The sequence below is a fragment of the Papaver somniferum genome, chromosome 2 (genome assembly GCF_003573695.1).
Source record: "Papaver somniferum cultivar HN1 chromosome 2, ASM357369v1, whole genome shotgun sequence".
Lineage (NCBI taxonomy): Eukaryota > Viridiplantae > Streptophyta > Magnoliopsida > Ranunculales > Papaveraceae > Papaver > Papaver somniferum.
In genome coordinates this window covers 62971957-62991446 of record NC_039359.1, presented here as the reverse complement: position 1 = coordinate 62991446, position 19490 = coordinate 62971957, and the positions used below count along the sequence as shown (strand labels likewise).

The 19490-nt window shown below is 36.0% G+C and overlaps 1 protein-coding gene and 2 non-coding genes across 4 annotated transcripts; all 3 read right to left on the bottom strand.

Moving 5' to 3' along the window:
• Positions 1–295: 295 nt before the first annotated feature.
• Positions 296–16773, bottom strand: LOC113347840 (probable linoleate 9S-lipoxygenase 5). Of its 2 annotated transcripts, none has more exons than XM_026591521.1 (9): positions 16539–16773; positions 16032–16321; positions 3115–3334; positions 2661–2993; positions 2459–2544; positions 2278–2385; positions 1837–2144; positions 1462–1725; positions 296–1373 (listed from the first exon to the last, which is right to left on the bottom strand). In XM_026591521.1, the coding sequence occupies exons 1-9, from the start codon at positions 16723–16725 to the stop codon at positions 605–607; spliced, it is 2565 nt and encodes an 854-aa protein (XP_026447306.1). In that variant the 5' UTR covers positions 16726–16773; the 3' UTR covers positions 296–604. The 2 variants fall into 2 exon arrangements, with proteins under 2 accessions (XP_026447306.1, XP_026447305.1); XM_026591520.1 differs by lacking the exons at positions 16032–16321; positions 16539–16773 and adding exons at positions 3474–3763; positions 3981–4216.
• On the bottom strand, positions 6651–6722 carry TRNAK-UUU. The gene has a single exon. It is a non-coding gene; the product is annotated as a tRNA-Lys (tRNA).
• A 2388-nt stretch (positions 16774–19161) lies between the features above and the next one.
• Positions 19162–19233, bottom strand: TRNAK-UUU. Its single transcript has one exon. It is a non-coding gene; the product is annotated as a tRNA-Lys (tRNA).
• Positions 19234–19490: the final 257 nt, after the last annotated feature.

The following is a 19490-nucleotide window of genomic DNA, read 5'->3' as shown; positions in this document are numbered from 1 at the left end:
ATTTGTAATGTTTATGTTTTGAACTGTGCTTCTAAACTTGAAATATGAACTATGCTTGTATTAATTACATTCTACAGGTAGGTTAAAATTCTACTGTGATTATTTTCTTTTTAAGATTTGAATTGTCAGCTTCAGAAAACTGACATACAGTCGGTTTTCCATTAACCCAATGGAACAAACCGAAACCGGCTAAAACCATTAAGAAACCGAACCAATGGTTAATGATTCGGTGATGGTAATATATTTTAGAAACCGATGGTATAGGTTTGGCCAGAAACCGAGCCGAAACCGACCATGAATAATCCGAGCATTTCATTTACCATGGATAAAGAAACAAGAAAAAACAAATATAAGGAGTAAAGAAAAACAAAAAAATTACAAAAAAAAATAGCAATCAATATATCGTACCCGATTTGCAACACAGGTTGCTTATAAGATTTCTTGTTGCACATTATTGATTCAACAGGAGTCATAAATGTGCACCGAGATTTCAGAAACTTTGCAAATTCAATATCTGGTCTTTTTCTCTCTCGGCGTGCAGACAACTCTTTTTATTACCAATCCATTACTACTCAGCCGGAAGAGCGCTTATTTGGTGGAGTAGCTATATGGAAACACTGTTGGGTATTCCTCTACCCGTGAGTCCCATTGGAAATGAAGGCAAGTTGTAGGGACATAATAAAGTGTAGGGAACTTTTACAGGCCCGGTTCTGTTTTTCAATTTCTCATCATTGTTCATCGTCATTATCTTATCCTCAACCTCGATTAACTTCTGACCAAATTTCTTAAACGCTTCCAGTGCTGCTGCATCTTTAGTCCAGTAGTCCGGGCATTCTCTCTGTCCAAGATAGATTTCATCCGCAGAATGCCTAGACAAAATTTCGACGAGAGAGATACCGAGGAGTGATGAGAACCGACTGGTAATTGTTTTTAAATAAACCACATCCGGGGTTTTCTCGAGTTCCTCATATTCAGGAGTACCTGGCTCAGGCATAAATCGACGGCTCATGGTTGGACGGTTCGGATGGTAACCTGCATATGGATATTGTCCAAAATTCATTGCTGCATGGAATGCTGAAGCTATCCATATTATTGTGCTGCATGATTGAGTTAGTTCTCCTATGGTTTGCATTTTTGGCCACCACGTCGCATCTTTCAAGTCACCGTGACCCTCAGTTCTAACCTCCTCCCACCATGACTGCAGCTCTGTGTCACTTTGGACCGACTCATCAGTAGGATAATAGATTGAGCAGTATTCACGAACCCAATTGTCAATTGCCGACCAAATTTCTAACCCGTCCACCGCGTATGGATAGTCTTCGATCAGTAACCTTACACCATGTGGTTTGCTTGGGTCTCTAACTGCAATTCCTCTGAATGAAACAAAATAATTATCAAGTTCGAGAGGTATATATACATATGTTTTCATCAAGAGAAAATTAATTATATTGCGCAAGTCACCTTTTAATCAGCTCTTCTGGATGTGAGTTATCTGTGAAAACCCATTCTTTATACGCCAAAGAAGAAAATTCCATAGAGTATTTTGCTGGAAATACAATTCTTTCTACATAACCACCTTCACTAATAAGAAGTTCGCGAGCAATACCATTGATATTCATAGTATCTCTAAAATGAGGCTGCAAAAGCTTGTAAATTGGATGAAGGGCACTTAATTGTCTATTAGTAGCAATTATGAATGGCTCAATTGCTGCATGTGTCATCAACCTGCAACATGGAAGAGTTACACCATTCGGACAAGTTAAAAAAAAAAAAAAACTATTAGCAATTCAGGTTTTACGGTTGAAAAACTAATTAATTGAACTCGAGACTTAGTACCAGTGGCTGATAAGTTGATGGCAAGAAGAATCATTAACAGCAGCAAAAGCTTTGGCCAGCTGCCAGATTGAACCCTCTACGCCTGCTTCGGTTGGTGTGACAACTTTATTGACAGCACCATGAATCTCCCCATCTGGGTGAACCAAACTCAACTCAATAGCCAAAGGTTTTAAGGTTCCATCCTCTTGCAATAAGAGGATTGTTCTAGTACCATAGCATTTTGTTGATGTTTCACCATTTATGCGCTTCAAGTATGGTATAGTTTCATCATTATGATCTAGTATGAACAACTTATGCGTCTCCAGAGCCTGCACATTTGAAAATGTTAGACTCACGTGATAAGAACGTCCAAGTTGGAACGTTGACTGTTTGCTCGACCAAGTACATAGTTGTTCAGAATGCTGTAAATTTTTTTAGCAGGAATCATATCGCATGTAGTACCTCTGTTACTGTTAGTCCATTCATGTTCGGCTCAATATGTTCTTTGGTTATTGAACTGGTGTGGTCTCCATAGACTGCTGGATCAAGCTTGCTAGTCGGGGGAAACTCCTATAGGTATATCAAAATTAGTATCAGATTTATATACAATTAGGCGACAATTAAATTAAAAGTTTCTTTATACTTTGAGAAGGGTAATTGCAACAGGGTTTAATCCGGCAAGCATTTCTCTTGCAAATTCTTCGTCGCTCCTCCAAGCAAACTCATCATCTGTAAAATATCATATAGTTCATGAATGTTAAAAGTAGCTATATATATTCATATACATTTCGAATTCGGTAATCAAAATGATCTTTCTTCGTGATTTTAAAATATGATGAACATACGCTGGATCACATCAGCCTTCGGGTATTTGAGAGGTAATTCACCATCAGAGCGAAAAAATTCTTTGAGTAACTCAAAGCCACCGCTTGACTTCAATGAATTTGGATCTATCCGCTCCTTTTCCCATCCATTGTAAATCTGCAGCACGTCTTCGAAGCTGTCGAATTCGTTGCATGTTTTGCTACATACACCTGTTATTTCTGGGAGCAAGATCTGTCCCAAGGACTTAATAGAGACAGCTAGAAAATCTGAGAACTTTAAACGACTGAACTTTTCATCTCTTGGACAGTAGATGTCTATGTTCAGTATACACAATCTGGTTTCGTGCGTTGAATCTGCAATAAATGGGTAATATCATTGGTATACAATTTTCATTTCACCAGCAACATAGATATATAGGTACTTCTCAACAATTAATCAAATGAGTCAATGAAGATATATAGTGGTATGTGATACCTTTTGGGTTTGGTTTTCGACCAGTCCTTACCCTTCGAGGATAAGGATACTCTTTTGACCCCCCGAGAACAGGACGGTTAAGTCCCAAATCATTGTACGTTGCATAGTCATACACTCGGTCCCAAGTCTGTAGTTCTCCAGTTCCATCGCCTCTAAGATTTTTAAGCTCATCTTCTCTGTATTTACGTAGAGATCCTGGTGTGCTACTTGTAAGGTAACTCTGTTACCGTCAAAAAAATTCACTACATTACCGTTCAATATTTTTAACCATGGAAAAACATACAAATTTACCTATTATTGGTGATGATATTATAAGCCCAAATAAGAGAAACTAGAGCTAAAGGGGTTTCTGTGTTTACCTGGTTAACGAAGAAAATACGAGTATACTTGTAGCATTTGGTAGGGTAAACCCATGAATTACAAACAAAGTGAGCAGGACCAGAGCCAGGGACATCTTCTAGGATTAGTGTTTTCAGAAAGAACTCACCATGATGATTATTTTTGATAAAAAACGCACCAGGATGTCCAAATGATTCATCCCATTCAAACGTAACATCAAATTCTACTGTTTCTGCAGTGATAGGTGATATCCTGCAACTCCAGTTTTCCAAATAAGCTTCTTTACCAACCTTCCCTCGCATTTCATTTTCTACAATAGCAAAACAATTATTGGTCAATATCATTAGAAAAAAGTATATACGGATCTGTGCCAGTAGTTGGTCAATATCATTTGAAAAGTACATGCATGCATGCATGGCTGTTTTATAGTTTCATCATTATGTGGCAATGCAAATTTGATAGATATATTAAGATTTATAACTAATTTTAATGAGTAATTAAAAAGAGAAATCGGTTAGTTATGTTACCGGGATCGCCAACATCAGAACTGATGAGTTGCAAACAAACTTTACAACCAAACAACTCATGAGCTCGATCTAACATAGAAGCACCAAAGTCATTGAAATCCAATAGATTCCTTTTCATTAAAGCAACCTTTCCTTTGATCTTGATAACCTTTTCATCTTTGTCATCTTTCGCTCCAAAACAACTCATAGTGATTAATGAATAGGTAGCAGTATATACTGACTGCTCTGAAAGATCTTTGGGATGATATATAATGTTAAGAAGACTGATTTTTGATGCACAATTTATAGACCCATGCAAAGAAGTGAAGTAAGAAAAAGATTAAGTAAAAAAATAATAATAATCAGTTGTTAATTAAAAAATAATCATGGTACTAGTTCACCAACTTTGGATTATAATTTTCTGTTTCGCCTACTAGCTCTTCAAAGTTCATATACCCAATAGGAGCGGTACTAGTCTGTAAACTACCAGCAATCAGACATGTCCAACAGTAACTCCATGACTGAGGGAGATGAGGACCCATTTTAGCTAATATATGGGATTAAGAAAATAGGGATCGGTATAACTTGAACTAATAATCATGGTTGATGCAGGACACCTTATAGAGAGATGAGGTCATTTTTATTTTTCTATTAGAAAAATAAAAGATCCACCTTTTGTAGGACGGAGGTAGTATCAGTACTAGTGAACTGCAGTTCCTGGACGACTATGAGATGAGCAACTCATGACCTCATCGGTAGGGCAGGAAAAGGGAAGAGGCAGCTGCAACCATAGGAATGATAGTTGGAATTGGAAGCGCAAATGTAAGCGCAACTCTGACTTTCCAGCACAAAACCGCAATGGTACCTTTCTTTTGAGGACCCAATGACCCATGATATTTGTTAGACAACTTTGCTGCAAAAAGATAAAAAATCCATGCTTTGAATCTTCACAATCACAAAATCTCGTTTTCATTGTTGACATTTGTGTTTGGTTAACCTTATATGGGGAACCGGGCCGACGTCCTATGATGTATTAGTATCTGGGTACAACAGCTACGTACTAACCACTAATGATCAAAGACTACGTACAATATATATGCCATAGGTTGCAATTTTAAAAGACTTGCTTTATGCCAGGCCTTCACAGCTTCTGGAGCTGTCGAGGACCCTAATGAAATAGGGAGTACTAAATATTACTAATACATTTACACCCTAGTAGAGTGTCCAATGCTTACAATTCTGTTGAGAATGCCTTTTATTAATTCGATGTAAGCAGACCTTGAACCTAGGGCAATAAATGGCCAACAATATACAGAATATATCAGCAAACTAACCCCTGAACATTCATCCACCAATGTGTAGCCTCGTTTGGTCTCGGGTGACGCGGAGTAAAGGCGCGGTCAATGACTCGTCGCGAATAGCCTGCTCTGCCCTAAGAGATTATAAACCGCAGGATTTTTGATTGTCCAACAATGTGGGACTAATAATCTCAACACTCCTTGAAAATGTCTCGATATAGTTTTAACTAAGTTACTCAAATATGCTGCTAGACTGCTAGTACCTGAATATAAATTCAAAAGGAAAACTTTAGAGTGGCAATAGTATATAGACAAAGATTTACATAATTTATCAACTACATATTCTAGCAGATTACTAAAACTAGTTCCGCTAGCTGAATCAGTTTTCTATTGAGAATGGGATTGTGCCATTTTTCTCATATATAGTTTCCTTTAAATTTACTTACACTGCGGTCGGTCAAAATAGCAAGTACTCCATCCAGATGTTCCTCTCGGACGTCATCTCTTGCGGCACTTCCATTCATACTAGTCATCATCATCATTTTCTCATCTTCTTCTTCACAATTTTTTCAATTCTGTTGCTTTCAAGCATGCGGCTTACGAAGTCTTCCCTATTATGCTGCTGTTGTTTACTCTTTACTCTTGCCAACAGCTTTCATCCAGCCAGCATCAGTGGAGTTATCAGGAACCCAAAGTGGAAACGAGTTGCAATCGTGTAAAGCTAATTAGCATTATGGATACCTGTAGTCATAGGTGTCGTCCTTAGGAGGTCTTCTCTTGTTATTTCGTCACGTGTCACCCCTTTCTCTGCCAGAAATTATTTCTACACATCCGCTAGTCAAAGTGTCAAACAGTGCTGTTTAATCTTGTGAGCGTTTAGCCCATAATGTAGTCCACCCGAAGGGAGCATTACAAATTACCTCAGCCCAGTTAATATAATCTTGAGTAGCCACACCACTAAAGCTTCGATTATCTTGAAAATATTTGGTGTTAACCAGGAAAAAATAGGAGGATTAAAGAGAGGATTTTACAAAATTAAATGGGATGTTTTTCTTCTCAGAAAATATGATTAAAGGTTTTCTCAATTATTTTTTCTTAATATGCATGTAAAAAAAAAAGAAAAAAAAAGATCATATTCGTTCAAACTGGGATGATAGGTGAGCTTGTGTTTCCAAATAAGAACAAACATTGAATGGTTATGGTATATCATTGGATATGTCTTTTGGTTGCGAATGGATTTAAGTAGTTACACTATGTTATCAAGGGTTGATGATGTGGGTTCATCGAAAATGAACCAAAAAGTTTCCATATTCCTCCACCATTTAATTCATTCAGGATGAAACACAAAATAAACACAAAAAAAGAAAGCTAGGAAAAAGACGTGTTTGGGTGACGCCGACTAAGGGGATCGAACCCTTGACCACGGGATTAAAAGTCACGCGCTCTACCACTGAGCTAAGTCGGCTTTGGAAAGCTAATCACATTTCCGATTAATTACCTGTACGGAACTCTCTTCCGAGTAAAAAGTTAGTTTATCAAATTTTTTCCAAATCCCATCAACTTAAGGTATTACCGGGTGCAAACTGCAAAGAAATAGAAGCATAGTTATGCATTTAAGTAGTCAGTGAAGCATATGTATTGACATTCCAAAGGCACAAGAGTACATGAGTTGATGTCTCCAAAGCTCAAGAAGATTTGGAGTGTGCTATTAAGCTAGATATACACTTACGGAGTTCTTCTTCCGATATTTTTAGTGGTTACTCTATGAACCAAATCTTATTTCACTGGGAAGAGATAAAGGAATTTCAGATGGGTTTTGTTAGTCTTTGAGTTGGACTAGGAGTCTGTTTGCTCCTCTGTAAATATCTTGTACATATCTTCTTTTTAATATATACCCTTTTCTCTTCAAAAAACTAACTAGTTCACTGATAAGCACATATCTCACCTTATTAAGTTTTCCATGGAAAGTAGAAAGGAGTTCGGGGGAAGACAGATATTTATGGCTGCTTGACAAAATAGCCATACATGAAAGATTCAGTGAAACAAACATGATCTAATTCCACCCTTCGTTTCTTAACAACCAGACCCATCAATTTCATTACTTTCAATGCTTGTTTGAGATTCCTCTTCCTCAAATTTTTCCAGGACAGTGACGACAGTCCCGCTTGTTAAAGTCGTACCAACATTTTTCAGAGGCTTCTGTTTGACTACTTTTTGGCGATCTTCAGTAGGATGTCGAATTTTTCTATAGGCCGGCAACAAAACTTGCTATGGGCGGGAAACTACTTCCATGCTAGCTCTCAAGACTAAAATTTTGAAAAATTAGATGATTCTCAGGTCCATTTATCTTTCACGGCATCTTTTACCACCATTTACTACAGTTTCCTCTACCATCTCATTCAACGTTCCTTTGTCCACTTTTCAACGTTGCTATAATTTTAATTAAATTTGTATCCGAGGCGACTTGTTTGGTAATATTGCAACTCTGGTAGAATACAAATCTTTTGTTACGACAAGTAAAAATCTTTCAAATAGATGTATTTATAGGTCAAAAACATGCAATGACTATTTCACATAGTATTCATTGTTCACGAAGTTTGTTTCAATGGCTTCAATGAAAATGTTGCTCAACTATTACTCATGCCTCATCTGTTTGTTATCGGTCTGTTTAATCACAATAGTATGCTTTAAAATTTCCTACATCATCTTGACCTCATAATTATAGGAGGATTAAAGTAAGAGACCAATCTTATTAGTTCTAAAGAGATTGTAAAATTAGAGAGATGTGATTGGATTTGTAAATCACTGACAATCACAAATTGTCATTGTCATTGCTGTTGGTCCTCTTATTATCATCCAAGCTGTATTCTAGCGTACTACTGTGAATAAACAGACCGATAACAAACATTGGTGAATCTCTTTAAAATTAAGTTTCAAAAGATTATTTGTTTCCGGTTGTCTCTTCATTCATCTTTGAGAGTTTTAAAAACTTAGATCTATATAGCAAAGCAAAAAGTTTTCATCTCGGAAAAGAAGTTTTCATTAATAGCATTTTAAGTCCTTTGAAGAACACCTTTCTCCTTTGTCAAGAAAATATATTGTTACAGGAACAGCATATGGCGAGACAAACAATCGCAGGAGAACAAGTGACGCCAGTTAGAAGGAGCAGAAGAATTGCAGAAAAAAAGGAAGGCGAAATCGCAGAATCATCAAGGATGGGCGAAAGATCCAATCAACATCGACAAGTAGGGCATTTGCTAGTTAGGCATTTACACCGTCTTTTTGGAAAAGGCAATAAAGTGTACATCCTTCCCAATGTAGTCAATATCGGCCGTATTGGCCGATATATCGGGGATATTTCGGATATCGGCCCAGAACGATACGATAAGAAAGATATCGGGGATACGATATTCGCCCGATAATATCTGCCGTATCGGTCGAATATCGGCCGTTTCGGTAAAATATCTGCCGTATCGGTCGATACGAAATTTTCCTACATTTCCCGATATGAGACGGTATTGGTCGTTTTCTATAAAGTTTAAGGTTAATTTTGGCGAAGAAAGTCTTCCAGGTGGAAGTAGAGGTGCATGTAGCTCTCGAAGCAAGTTACTAAAGTTACTCTTTTTTTTTTGATAAAATTGATGTTATCTATTATATCTTATCCGAAAATGTGTGGAAAAAATGTTTAATATAAAATTATAGTCTCTAAATGTAGAACCGATATTATATCGATATTTCAACGATAATATCCCTGATATAAAATCGTACCAGTGTATCGGTCCCGGTCGAGATGAACCGATATCCGATATTAACTACATTGATCCTTCCATAGTTACCAGGAATCCAAAGTGGAATCGAGCTCCAATTGCGTGTGAAGCTAATTAGAATCGTGGATAACTGTAGTTATACGTGTCGTTCTTGCAGTCGCGTGTGTCTTATTATTTCGACATGTGGAGGAATTATTTCGACACATTACTACATTAGGCCATTAGCTAGTCAAACAGTTCTTTTGAATCTAGTGATTATTCAGCCCATATGTAGCCCACTCGAATGGTGTAATCTCAAATTACCTCAGCCCAGTTAATGTAATCTTGAAATGAGGAGCCATTGAAGCTTCAATCATGTCTAAGTTGTTCTTCTGGTTCTGGTGGTGATACTATCTTGGAAACATTCGATGTTGATTTTGATAATTTAACCTGGAAAAATGAGTAGGATATTATGAGGATTAAAGAGACTATTTTATAATTTTTGCAACTTCTCGTCTTATACTAAAACTAGGAGAATTACTTTTTCTTTCCTTGGAAAATATAATTAAGGGCTTGTAATTTATCCTTTCTCATTTTTCTTCCTGAGAAAATACGATAGACGTATGATTGTATTGCGTTTCGAAATTAGAACTCATATTCTATATTGGTTATACTCCCTCCGTCCCAATGTTAAATGATCTAGTTCAAATTTGCACAATTTTTAAGGCAAACAATGGAAAAGAATATTTTTAAGCATATTTTACAATTATACCCTTATAGATAATAATTAGTGAAATTTTGAAATGATTTATCTCTCAAACTACACCATTGATGTTCGCAAACTTTATACCGTTGAAAAGCATTTTAAAACACCTACTTAACGAATATAAATATGCCTATCAAATTATGTATATTTCATATATTTCTTATAATCAATTAAAAGGATAATTTAAAAAATATCTCTTTGTTTAGTGATATAGGTCACTTAACAATGAGACAAAATCTAAAAGTAAATAGGTCACTTAATAGGGAGACGGAGGGAGTATAATATAATGTCCTAAACAATGAAAGATTGTTCACCTTAAAGGGTCACAGGTTGTGGTGTGTCATTGAGTATGTAAGTGCAGATAAATGTGACCTTTATGTTCAGACATCCTCTACGTAGTTACACTGACATCTGATGACATGACAATAATAAGTGTTAGAAATTGAGTTCAATCAAGATTATGTGATCTTTGAACTATAACAGGATAGTGTGAGTCTGTTCTAGAAAGAACTAGAATGTTCCGATAGTTTTACTTGCATAAGAAGTTGTTTGGTTTGCTTGGTTAGTATGTATTTCCTTTGTTAGGAGTTTAGTATTTTTGGAATTGTTCTAGGCGGTTTGGTTCAGTATAAGTACTGTCTTTGAGTCATTGAGTTTTGTAAGCTAAGCACAACTTCTTAATAGAGTTTCTTGGCTTCAACATTGTTCTTGAGTTACGTTCAAAGTTTTTCTCTTTGTTATTGTGTGTTGCATTGTTTTCTTGATAAGTAGGAGGAAGATTGGGTTTAACATTTGGCATCAGGAGCCGGAAGAAGATCGTGGGTTGTTAGGGTTGTTAAGAAGATGACTTTCAACATGAGTTTGATCAAGGTACCAATTTTCGATGGCAAGAACTTTGAGCATTGGAGAATACAGATGGAGAATATTTTTACGTTTCAAGAAGTTTAGGATATTGTCAGCACAGGATATGAAGAATCAGTTGCAGCAACTGCTCTTACTGCAGAACAGACGACTGCTCTCTAGTTGATAACAGGAATTTTTTTTTTCAAAGGACACGTATATCCTTCATCAAGGAATCCATGAATCTATCATGGATAGAGTTGTGTATATCAAGAAGTAAAAAGAGCTTGGGATTCTTTAACAAGCTATTACAAAGGATCTGATAAGGTGAAAAAAGTACGTTTGCAAACCCTAAGAAGAAAATATGAGCTTTTGCAGACGGATTCAACTGAGTTAATATCAGATTTTTTTCTCTAAAACTTTAAATCTTGTGAATGAGGTGAAAGCTAATGGAGATACAATTGAAGACACTACAATTATAGAGAAGATATTACGTAGCTTACCTGAAAAATTTGAATCAAAAGTAACTGCAATTGAAGAGTATAATACTGTTTCAGATCTGAGTATTGATGAAGTATTGGGATCTTTGCAAGCTTATGATCAGAGAATGTTAGAGAAAACTGTCACTCGACCAGTTGTAGAAGCACTTCAAATTCAGATAAATTGGAATAACAGACAACAGTCTAACTCATCTACAAACCAAGAAAGATTAAACCCATCTCAAAAACAAGGTAGATTTAATCCATCTCAAAATCAAGTAAGAATGAAGTACAAGACGAAATTCAACAAAGCAAAGATTCAATGCTGGGAGTGTGGTGAATTTGGTCACTTCTCTTATGATTGGGATACTGTTAAAAAATCTCTTAAGCAAGATGGTGTTGATAACAAGGTGAATCTGTTAGAAGAAGAATCTGAAGTTTTGTTAATGGCTTGTCATCCTAGTGAATAACAAGCACGACAAAAATGGTTTCTAGATACTGGATGCAGTAATCATATGAGTGGATTAAAGGAATTATTTGTTGATTTGGATGAGTCAATAAGAAATGATGTGAAGTTTGGCAACAATGCTTTAGTACCAGTAATGGGAAAAGGGAAAATAGCCATTATTATGAAGAATGGTGCTCAAGCTTATATAAAAAATGTGTTTTATGTGCCTGGACTACATCAAAATTTGCTGAGTATTGGACAACTTTCTGAGAGAGGATATTCAATGCATATTGAAGGAGGTGTCTGCATAATTCATGATAAAAGGAAGAGATTCATTGCAAAGGTACAGATGACCAAAAATCGTTTGTTTCCACTAAATATTAAATACAATGAAGAACAATGTTATAGTTCTTCTATGGATGATGATACTTGGATATGGCATAGAAGATTGGGGCATGTAAACTTTGATAGTTTGCAACTACTTGAGAAGAAGGAGATGGTCTCAGGATTATCAAACATAAATCTTCCTAAAGACAAGTGTGAAGACTGTATATTTGGGAAGCAACATAGAGACCCTTTTCCAGCTGGGAAAAATATAAGATCTGAAGAACATTTGGGATTAGTTCATTCTGATCTATGTGGACCAATTGAAGAAATCTCTAGAGGTGGTAACAGGTATTTTATCACCTTTATTGATGACTTTAGTAGAAAAAATTGGGTTTACTTGATGAAACAAAAGAGTGATGCTTTTGAGTATTTCAAGAAGTTCAAAGCTTATGTTGAGAATCAAGTTGGTAAGAAGATCAAAATACTCAGAACAGATAGAGGTATTGAGTATATTGCAGTTAACAATTTTTTGGAAGACAATGGAATTGAGCATCAAGTCACAGCAAGATACACACCACAACAAAATGGTGTGGCAGAAAGGAAAAATAGGACTATCATGGAAATGGTTAGAACCATGAGAAGAGCTAAAGGATTGCCAAAAGAATATTGGGGAGAAACAGTTTCTTGTGCAGTATATATATTAAATAGGTGTCCAACTAGGAGCTTATTTGAGAAAACTCCAGAAGAAAAGTGGAAAGGAAGAAAACCAAGTATTAGACATATGAAAATATTTGGGTGCATACCATACTCACATATTCCAGATCAGATTAGGAAGAACCTTGATAACAAGAGTGAAAAGTGCATATTTGTGGGATATAATAGTGAAACAAAAGGATATAAACTATTTAATCCCATAACAAACAAGAATATTGTGAACGAAGATGTGATTTTTGATAAACAATGTCAATGGGATTGGAATGAGAAAGCACCAACACAATCAACAGATACATCAATTCTAGTTGATATTCAAGAAGAGAATGCACAAGTAAATACTGAAGTTGTGTTTCCAGCACCAACACAATCTACCACATCCGCTGCTGAAACTCAAGAAAGGGTGACAAGACCATCTCGAAATCGTGTCTTACCAGCACGTTTACAAGATTGTATTCTCAACGGGGATAATGACAATATTGATGAAGAATTGATCAATTTTGCACTTTTTGGTGACTGTGATCCTCTGACTTATGATGAAGCTTCACAAGATCAAGGGTGGATACAGGCTATGAATGAAGAAATTCATGCAATAGAGAAGAACAGTACTTGGGAGCTTACAATAATTCCTGAAGATAAAAAGGTAATAAGTGTAAAATGGGTGTTTAAGACTAAGTTCAAACCCAATGGAGAAATTGAAAGATTGAAGGCCAGATTAATGGTTAAGGGATACAAACAACAACCTGGCATAGATTACTTTGAAGTATTTTCTCCCGTGGATAGACATGATACTGTTAGAATGATTGTTGCATTGGCAACATAGTATAAGTGGAATATCTTTCAAATGGATGTGAAATCTGCTTTCTTAAATGGAATACTTGAGGAGGAAGTTTATTTAGAGAAACCTGTTGGATATATTGTGGAAGGAAAAGAAGATCAAGTGTATAAAATCAAGAAATCTCTTTATGGCTTGAAGCAAGCACCAAGAGCATGGTACACTAGAATTGATGAATATTTCATGGATGCTGGATTTGAGAAATGTTCACTTTAGCACACTTTATATGTGAGATTTGGATGTGAAGATGATTTTCTTATTGTTTGTCTATATGTGGATGATCTCATATTCACAGGCAACAATATGCAAATGATTGATGAATTCAAGGAGGCTATGATTCAACAGTTTGAAATGACAGATTTGGGTAAGATGTCTTACTTCCTTGGGATAGAAGTTCTACAGACTGCTGATGGAATTTTTGTTTCTCAACAAAAATATGCAAGGGATATCTTGAAACGATTTAACATGAGAAACTGCAAACCAATTCTAACTCCAGTATAAGGGAGATTGAAGTTAGTAAAAGAAGGAGGAGGAGAACTTGTTGATACAACCTTGTATAAGAGATTAGTTGGTAGTCTAAGATATCTAACTTCTACAAGACCAGATATAGTACATGGGGTTGGAATAATTAGTCGTATTATGGAAGCTCCTAGACATTCTCACTTGCAAGCAGCAAAACACATATTGCGTTATCTTAGTGGCACTATGGATTTAGGGATGTTTTACACATCATCTGAAGAATCTAAGTCGGTTGGATATACAGATAGTGACTGGGATGGAGATATTGAAGATAGAAAAAGTACTTCAGGCTATGGTTTTCATATTGGATCAAGTTTCTTTAGTTGGTCATCCAAGAGACAACAAGTGGTTGCTCTTTCCACAACTGAAGATAAGTATATAGCTGCTTCATATTGTGCTGCTCGTACAGTATGGTTGTGAAGAATGTTAGATTTTTTGAATCATAAAATGTTGGTCCCTACAAAGATAGTGTGTGACAACAACTCAACAATTGTTCTAACCAAAAATCCAGTTTTCTATGGAAGAAGCAAGCATATTAATATTAAATATCATTATATTGGTGAACTGGTAACAAATAAAGAGATTATTTTGAGTTCTGCAGAAGTGAAGATCAGATTGCTGATATTTTTACAAAAGCTTTGAACACTGAAACTTTTGTAAACTTAAGAGATATGCTGGGAATGACAAGTTTACAGAGTCTTGGATTGAGGGAGGCTGTTAGAAATTGAGTTCAATCAAGACTCTATGGTCTTTGAACTATAACAGGAAAGTGCGAGTCTGTTCTATAAAGAACTAGAATACTCTGATAGTTTTACTTGCATAAGAAGTTGTTTGGTTTGCTTAATTAGTACATATTTCCTTTTTTAGGAGTTTAGTATTTGTGGAATTGTTCTAGGTGGTTTGGTTTAGTATAAGTACTGTCTTTGAGTCATTGAGTTTTGTAAGTGTAAGCACAACTTCTTAATAGAGTTTCTTGGATTCAACATTGTTCTTGAGTTATGTTGAATGTTTTTCTCTCTGTTATTGTGTGCTGCATTGTTTTCTTGATCAGTAGGAGGAAGATTGGGTTCAACAATAAGTTATCAAGGCTCGTACTACAAATCAAAACGAATCAAAGAGTCTCCGCACCAAAATGCATTTAATTCAAACTGGAAAATGATAAGGGTAACAGTTACTAATTATCATTGTGGCGAAACTAATAAATATTACAAAACTGTAGACGATGTTTGAACTTGTCTTCCATCAGAAGCGATGGTACTCCCGGGCTGGTTCATTCTTTTTCTTATAATTATCATTGTCATCAAAAAAAAGAAACCAAAAACCTATGGACTTAACACCAAGGGCCACATACTTATGTGTCTTCTACCACAGTCTATTTCCGTTTGTACATTTTTTAGTTTCCTCCGCCATCTCATTCAAAGTTCATTTTTTTTAAACCTTGTTGTGTTTTAAAAAAAAAAACGGTAACCAAATCATACTTATTTGTTAATGTTGCAACTCTGGTACAGTACCAATTTCTGGTCACAAAGCTGGCGAAAATATTTCAAATGGATGTATTTATAGGTCAAAAAACATGCAATGACTACTTCTATCTTTCAGGATCACATACTCTTCATTGTTCACAAAGTTTGTTTGGGCGACTTAAATGAAAATTTTGCGGTTTTGAATTGTAAGAGTCTTAAATTTGATGGTTATGTTATCTTTATATCCATCTAGCTGCCTATCCTCTAATCCTAAAGCTGCTGCAATTACAAGCAAGTACATAGGATGCAGTCATGAAGATCTTTGATCTGCATTTGTCGTAAGCGTGAGTCATTCAGTCTCTTCTTATATCTGTTTATTGTCTTAAACTCTTAATTATACCTTTTAGTATCTTATCTGTTTCTCGATCTGCATTTATCATTATAAATGTAAGCTACTCTCTTCTGGTGGTCCAATACAATTTAAATGCTACTTGTAAGGTAACTCTGTTACAGTCAAAAAAATTCACTACATTACGGTTCAATATTTTTAACCATGGAAAAACATACAAATTTTATTATTGGTGATGATATTATAAGCCCAAATAAGAGAAACTAGAGCTAAAGGGGTTTCTGTGTTTACCTGGTTAACGAAGAAAATACGAGTATACTTGTAGCATTTGGTAGGGTAAACCCATGAATTACAAACAAAGTGAGCAGGACCAGAGCCAGGGACGTCTTCTAGGATTAGTGTTTTCAGAAAGAACTCACCATGATGATTATTTTTGATAAAAAACGCACCAGGATGTCCAAATGATTCATCCCATTCAAACGTAACATCAAATTCTACTGTTTCTGCAGTGATAGGTGATATCCTGCAACTCCAGTTTTCCAAATAAGCTTCTTTACCAACCTTCCCTCGCATTTCATTTTCTACAATAGCAAAACAATTATTGGTCAATATCATTAGAAAAAAGTATATACGGATCTGTGCCAGTAGTTGGTCAATATCATTTGAAAAGTACATGCATGCATGCATGGCTGTTTTATAGTTTCATCATTATGTGGCAATGCAAATTTGATAGATATATTAAGATTTATAACTAATTTTAATGAGTAATTAAAAAGAGAAATCGGTTAGTTATGTTACCGGGATCGCCAACATCAGAACTGATGAGTTGCAAACAAACTTTACAACCAAACAACTCATGAGCTCGATCTAACATAGAAGCACCAAAGTCATTGAAATCCAATAGATTCCTTTTCATTAAAGCAACCTTTCCTTTGATCTTGATAACCTTTTCATCTTTGTCATCTTTCGCTCCAAAACAACTCATAGTGATTAATGAATAGGTAGCAGTATATACTGACTGCTCTGAAAGATCTTTGGGATGATATAATGTTAAGAAGACTGATTTTTGATGCACAATTTATAGACCCATGCAAAGAAGTGAAGTAAGAAAAGATTAAGTAAAAAAATAATAATAATCAGTTGTTAATTAAAAAATAATCATGGTACTAGTTCACCAACTTTGGATTATAATTTTCTGTTTCGCCTACTAGCTCTTCAAAGTTCATATACCCAATAGGAGCGGTACTAGTCTGTAAACTACCAGCAATCAGACATGTCCAACAGTAACTCCATGACTGAGGGAGATGAGGACCCATTTTAGCTAATATATGGGATTAAGAAAATAGGGATCGGTATAACTTGAACTAATAATCATGGTTGATGCAGGACACCTTATAGAGAGATGAGGTCATTTTTTTTTCTATTAGAAAAATAAAAGATCCACCTTTTGTAGGACGGAGGTAGTATCAGTACTAGTGAACTGCAGTTCCTGGACGACTATGAGATGAGCAACTCATGACCTCATCGGTAGGGCAGGAAAAGGGAAGAGGCAGCTGCAACCATAGGAATGATAGTTGGAATTGGAAGCGCAAATGTAAGCGCAACTCTGACTTTCCAGCACAAAACCGCAATGGTACCTTTCTTTTGAGGACCCAATGACCCATGATATTTGTTAGACAACTTTGCTGCAAAAAGATAAAAAATCCATGCTTTGAATCTTCACAATCACAAAATCTCGTTTTCATTGTTGACATTTGTGTTTGGTTAACCTTATATGGGGAACCGGGCCGACGTCCTATGATGTATTAGTATCTGGGTACAACAGCTACGTACTAACCACTAATGATCAAAGACTACGTACAATATATATGCCATAGGTTGCAATTTTAAAAGACTTGCTTTATGCCAGGCCTTCACAGCTTCTGGAGCTGTCGAGGACCCTAATGAAATAGGGAGTACTAAATATTACTAATACATTTACACCCTAGTAGAGTGTCCAATGCTTACAATTCTGTTGAGAATGCCTTTTATTAATTCGATGTAAGCAGACCTTGAACCTAGGGCAATAAATGGCCAACAATATACAGAATATATCAGCAAACTAACCCCTGAACATTCATCCACCAATGTGTAGCCTCGTTTGGGTCTCGGGTGACGCGGAGTAAAGGCGCGGTCAATGACCGGATTTTTGATTGTCCAACAATGTGGGACTAATAATCTCAACACTCCTTGAAAATGTCTCGATATAGTTTTAACTAAGTTACTCAAATATGCTGCTAGACTGCTAGTACCTGAATATAAATTCAAAAGGAAAACTTTAGAGTGGCAATAGTATATAGACAAAGATTTACATAATTTATCAACTACATATTCTAGCAGATTACTAAAACTAGTTCCGCTAGCTGAATCAGTTTTCTATTGAGAATGGGATTGTGCCATTTTTCTCATATATAGTTTCCTTTAAATTTACTTACACTGCGGTCGGTCAAAATAGCAAGTACTCCATCCAGATGTTCCTCTCGGACGTCATCTCTTGCGGCACTTCCATTCATACTAGTCATCATCATCATTTTCTCATCTTCTTCTTCACAATTTTTTCAATTCTGTTGCTTTCAAGCATGCGGCTTACGAAGTCTTCCCTATTATGCTGCTGTTGTTTACTCTTTACTCTTGCCAACAGCTTTCATCCAGCCAGCATCAGTGGAGTTATCAGGAACCCAAAGTGGAAACGAGTTGCAATCGTGTAAAGCTAATTAGCATTATGGATACCTGTAGTCATAGGTGTCGTCCTTAGGAGGTCTTCTCTTGTTATTTCGTCACGTGTCACCCCTTTCTCTGCCAGAAATTATTTCTACACATCCGCTAGTCAAAGTGTCAAACAGTGCTGTTTAATCTTGTGAGCGTTTAGCCCATAATGTAGTCCACCCGAAGGGAGCATTACAAATTACCTCAGCCCAGTTAATATAATCTTGAGTAGCCACACCACTAAAGCTTCGATTATCTTGAAAATATTTGGTGTTAACCAGGAAAAAATAGGAGGATTAAAGAGAGGATTTTACAAAATTAAATGGGATGTTTTTCTTCTCAGAAAATATGATTAAAGGTTTTCTCAATTATTTTTTCTTAATATGCATGTAAAAAAAAAAGAAAAAAAAAGATCATATTCGTTCAAACTGGGATGATAGGTGAGCTTGTGTTTCCAAATAAGAACAAACATTGAATGGTTATGGTATATCATTGGATATGTCTTTTGGTTGCGAATGGATTTAAGTAGTTACACTATGTTATCAAGGGTTGATGATGTGGGTTCATCGAAAATGAACCAAAAAGTTTCCATATTCCTCCACCATTTAATTCATTCAGGATGAAACACAAAATAAACACAAAAAAAGAAAGCTAGGAAAAAGACGTGTTTGGGTGACGCCGACTAAGGGGATCGAACCCTTGACCACGGGATTAAAAGTCACGCGCTCTACCACTGAGCTAAGTCGGCTTTGGAAAGCTAATCACATTTCCGATTAATTACCTGTACGGAACTCTCTTCCGAGTAAAAAGTTAGTTTATCAAATTTTTTCCAAATCCCATCAACTTAAGGTATTACCGGGTGCAAACTGCAAAGAAATAGAAGCATAGTTATGATGCATTTAAGTAGTCAGTGAAGCATATGTATTGACATTCCAAAGGCACAAGAGTACATGAGTTGATGTCTCCAAAGCTCAAGAAGATTTGGAGTGTGCTATTAAGCTAGAT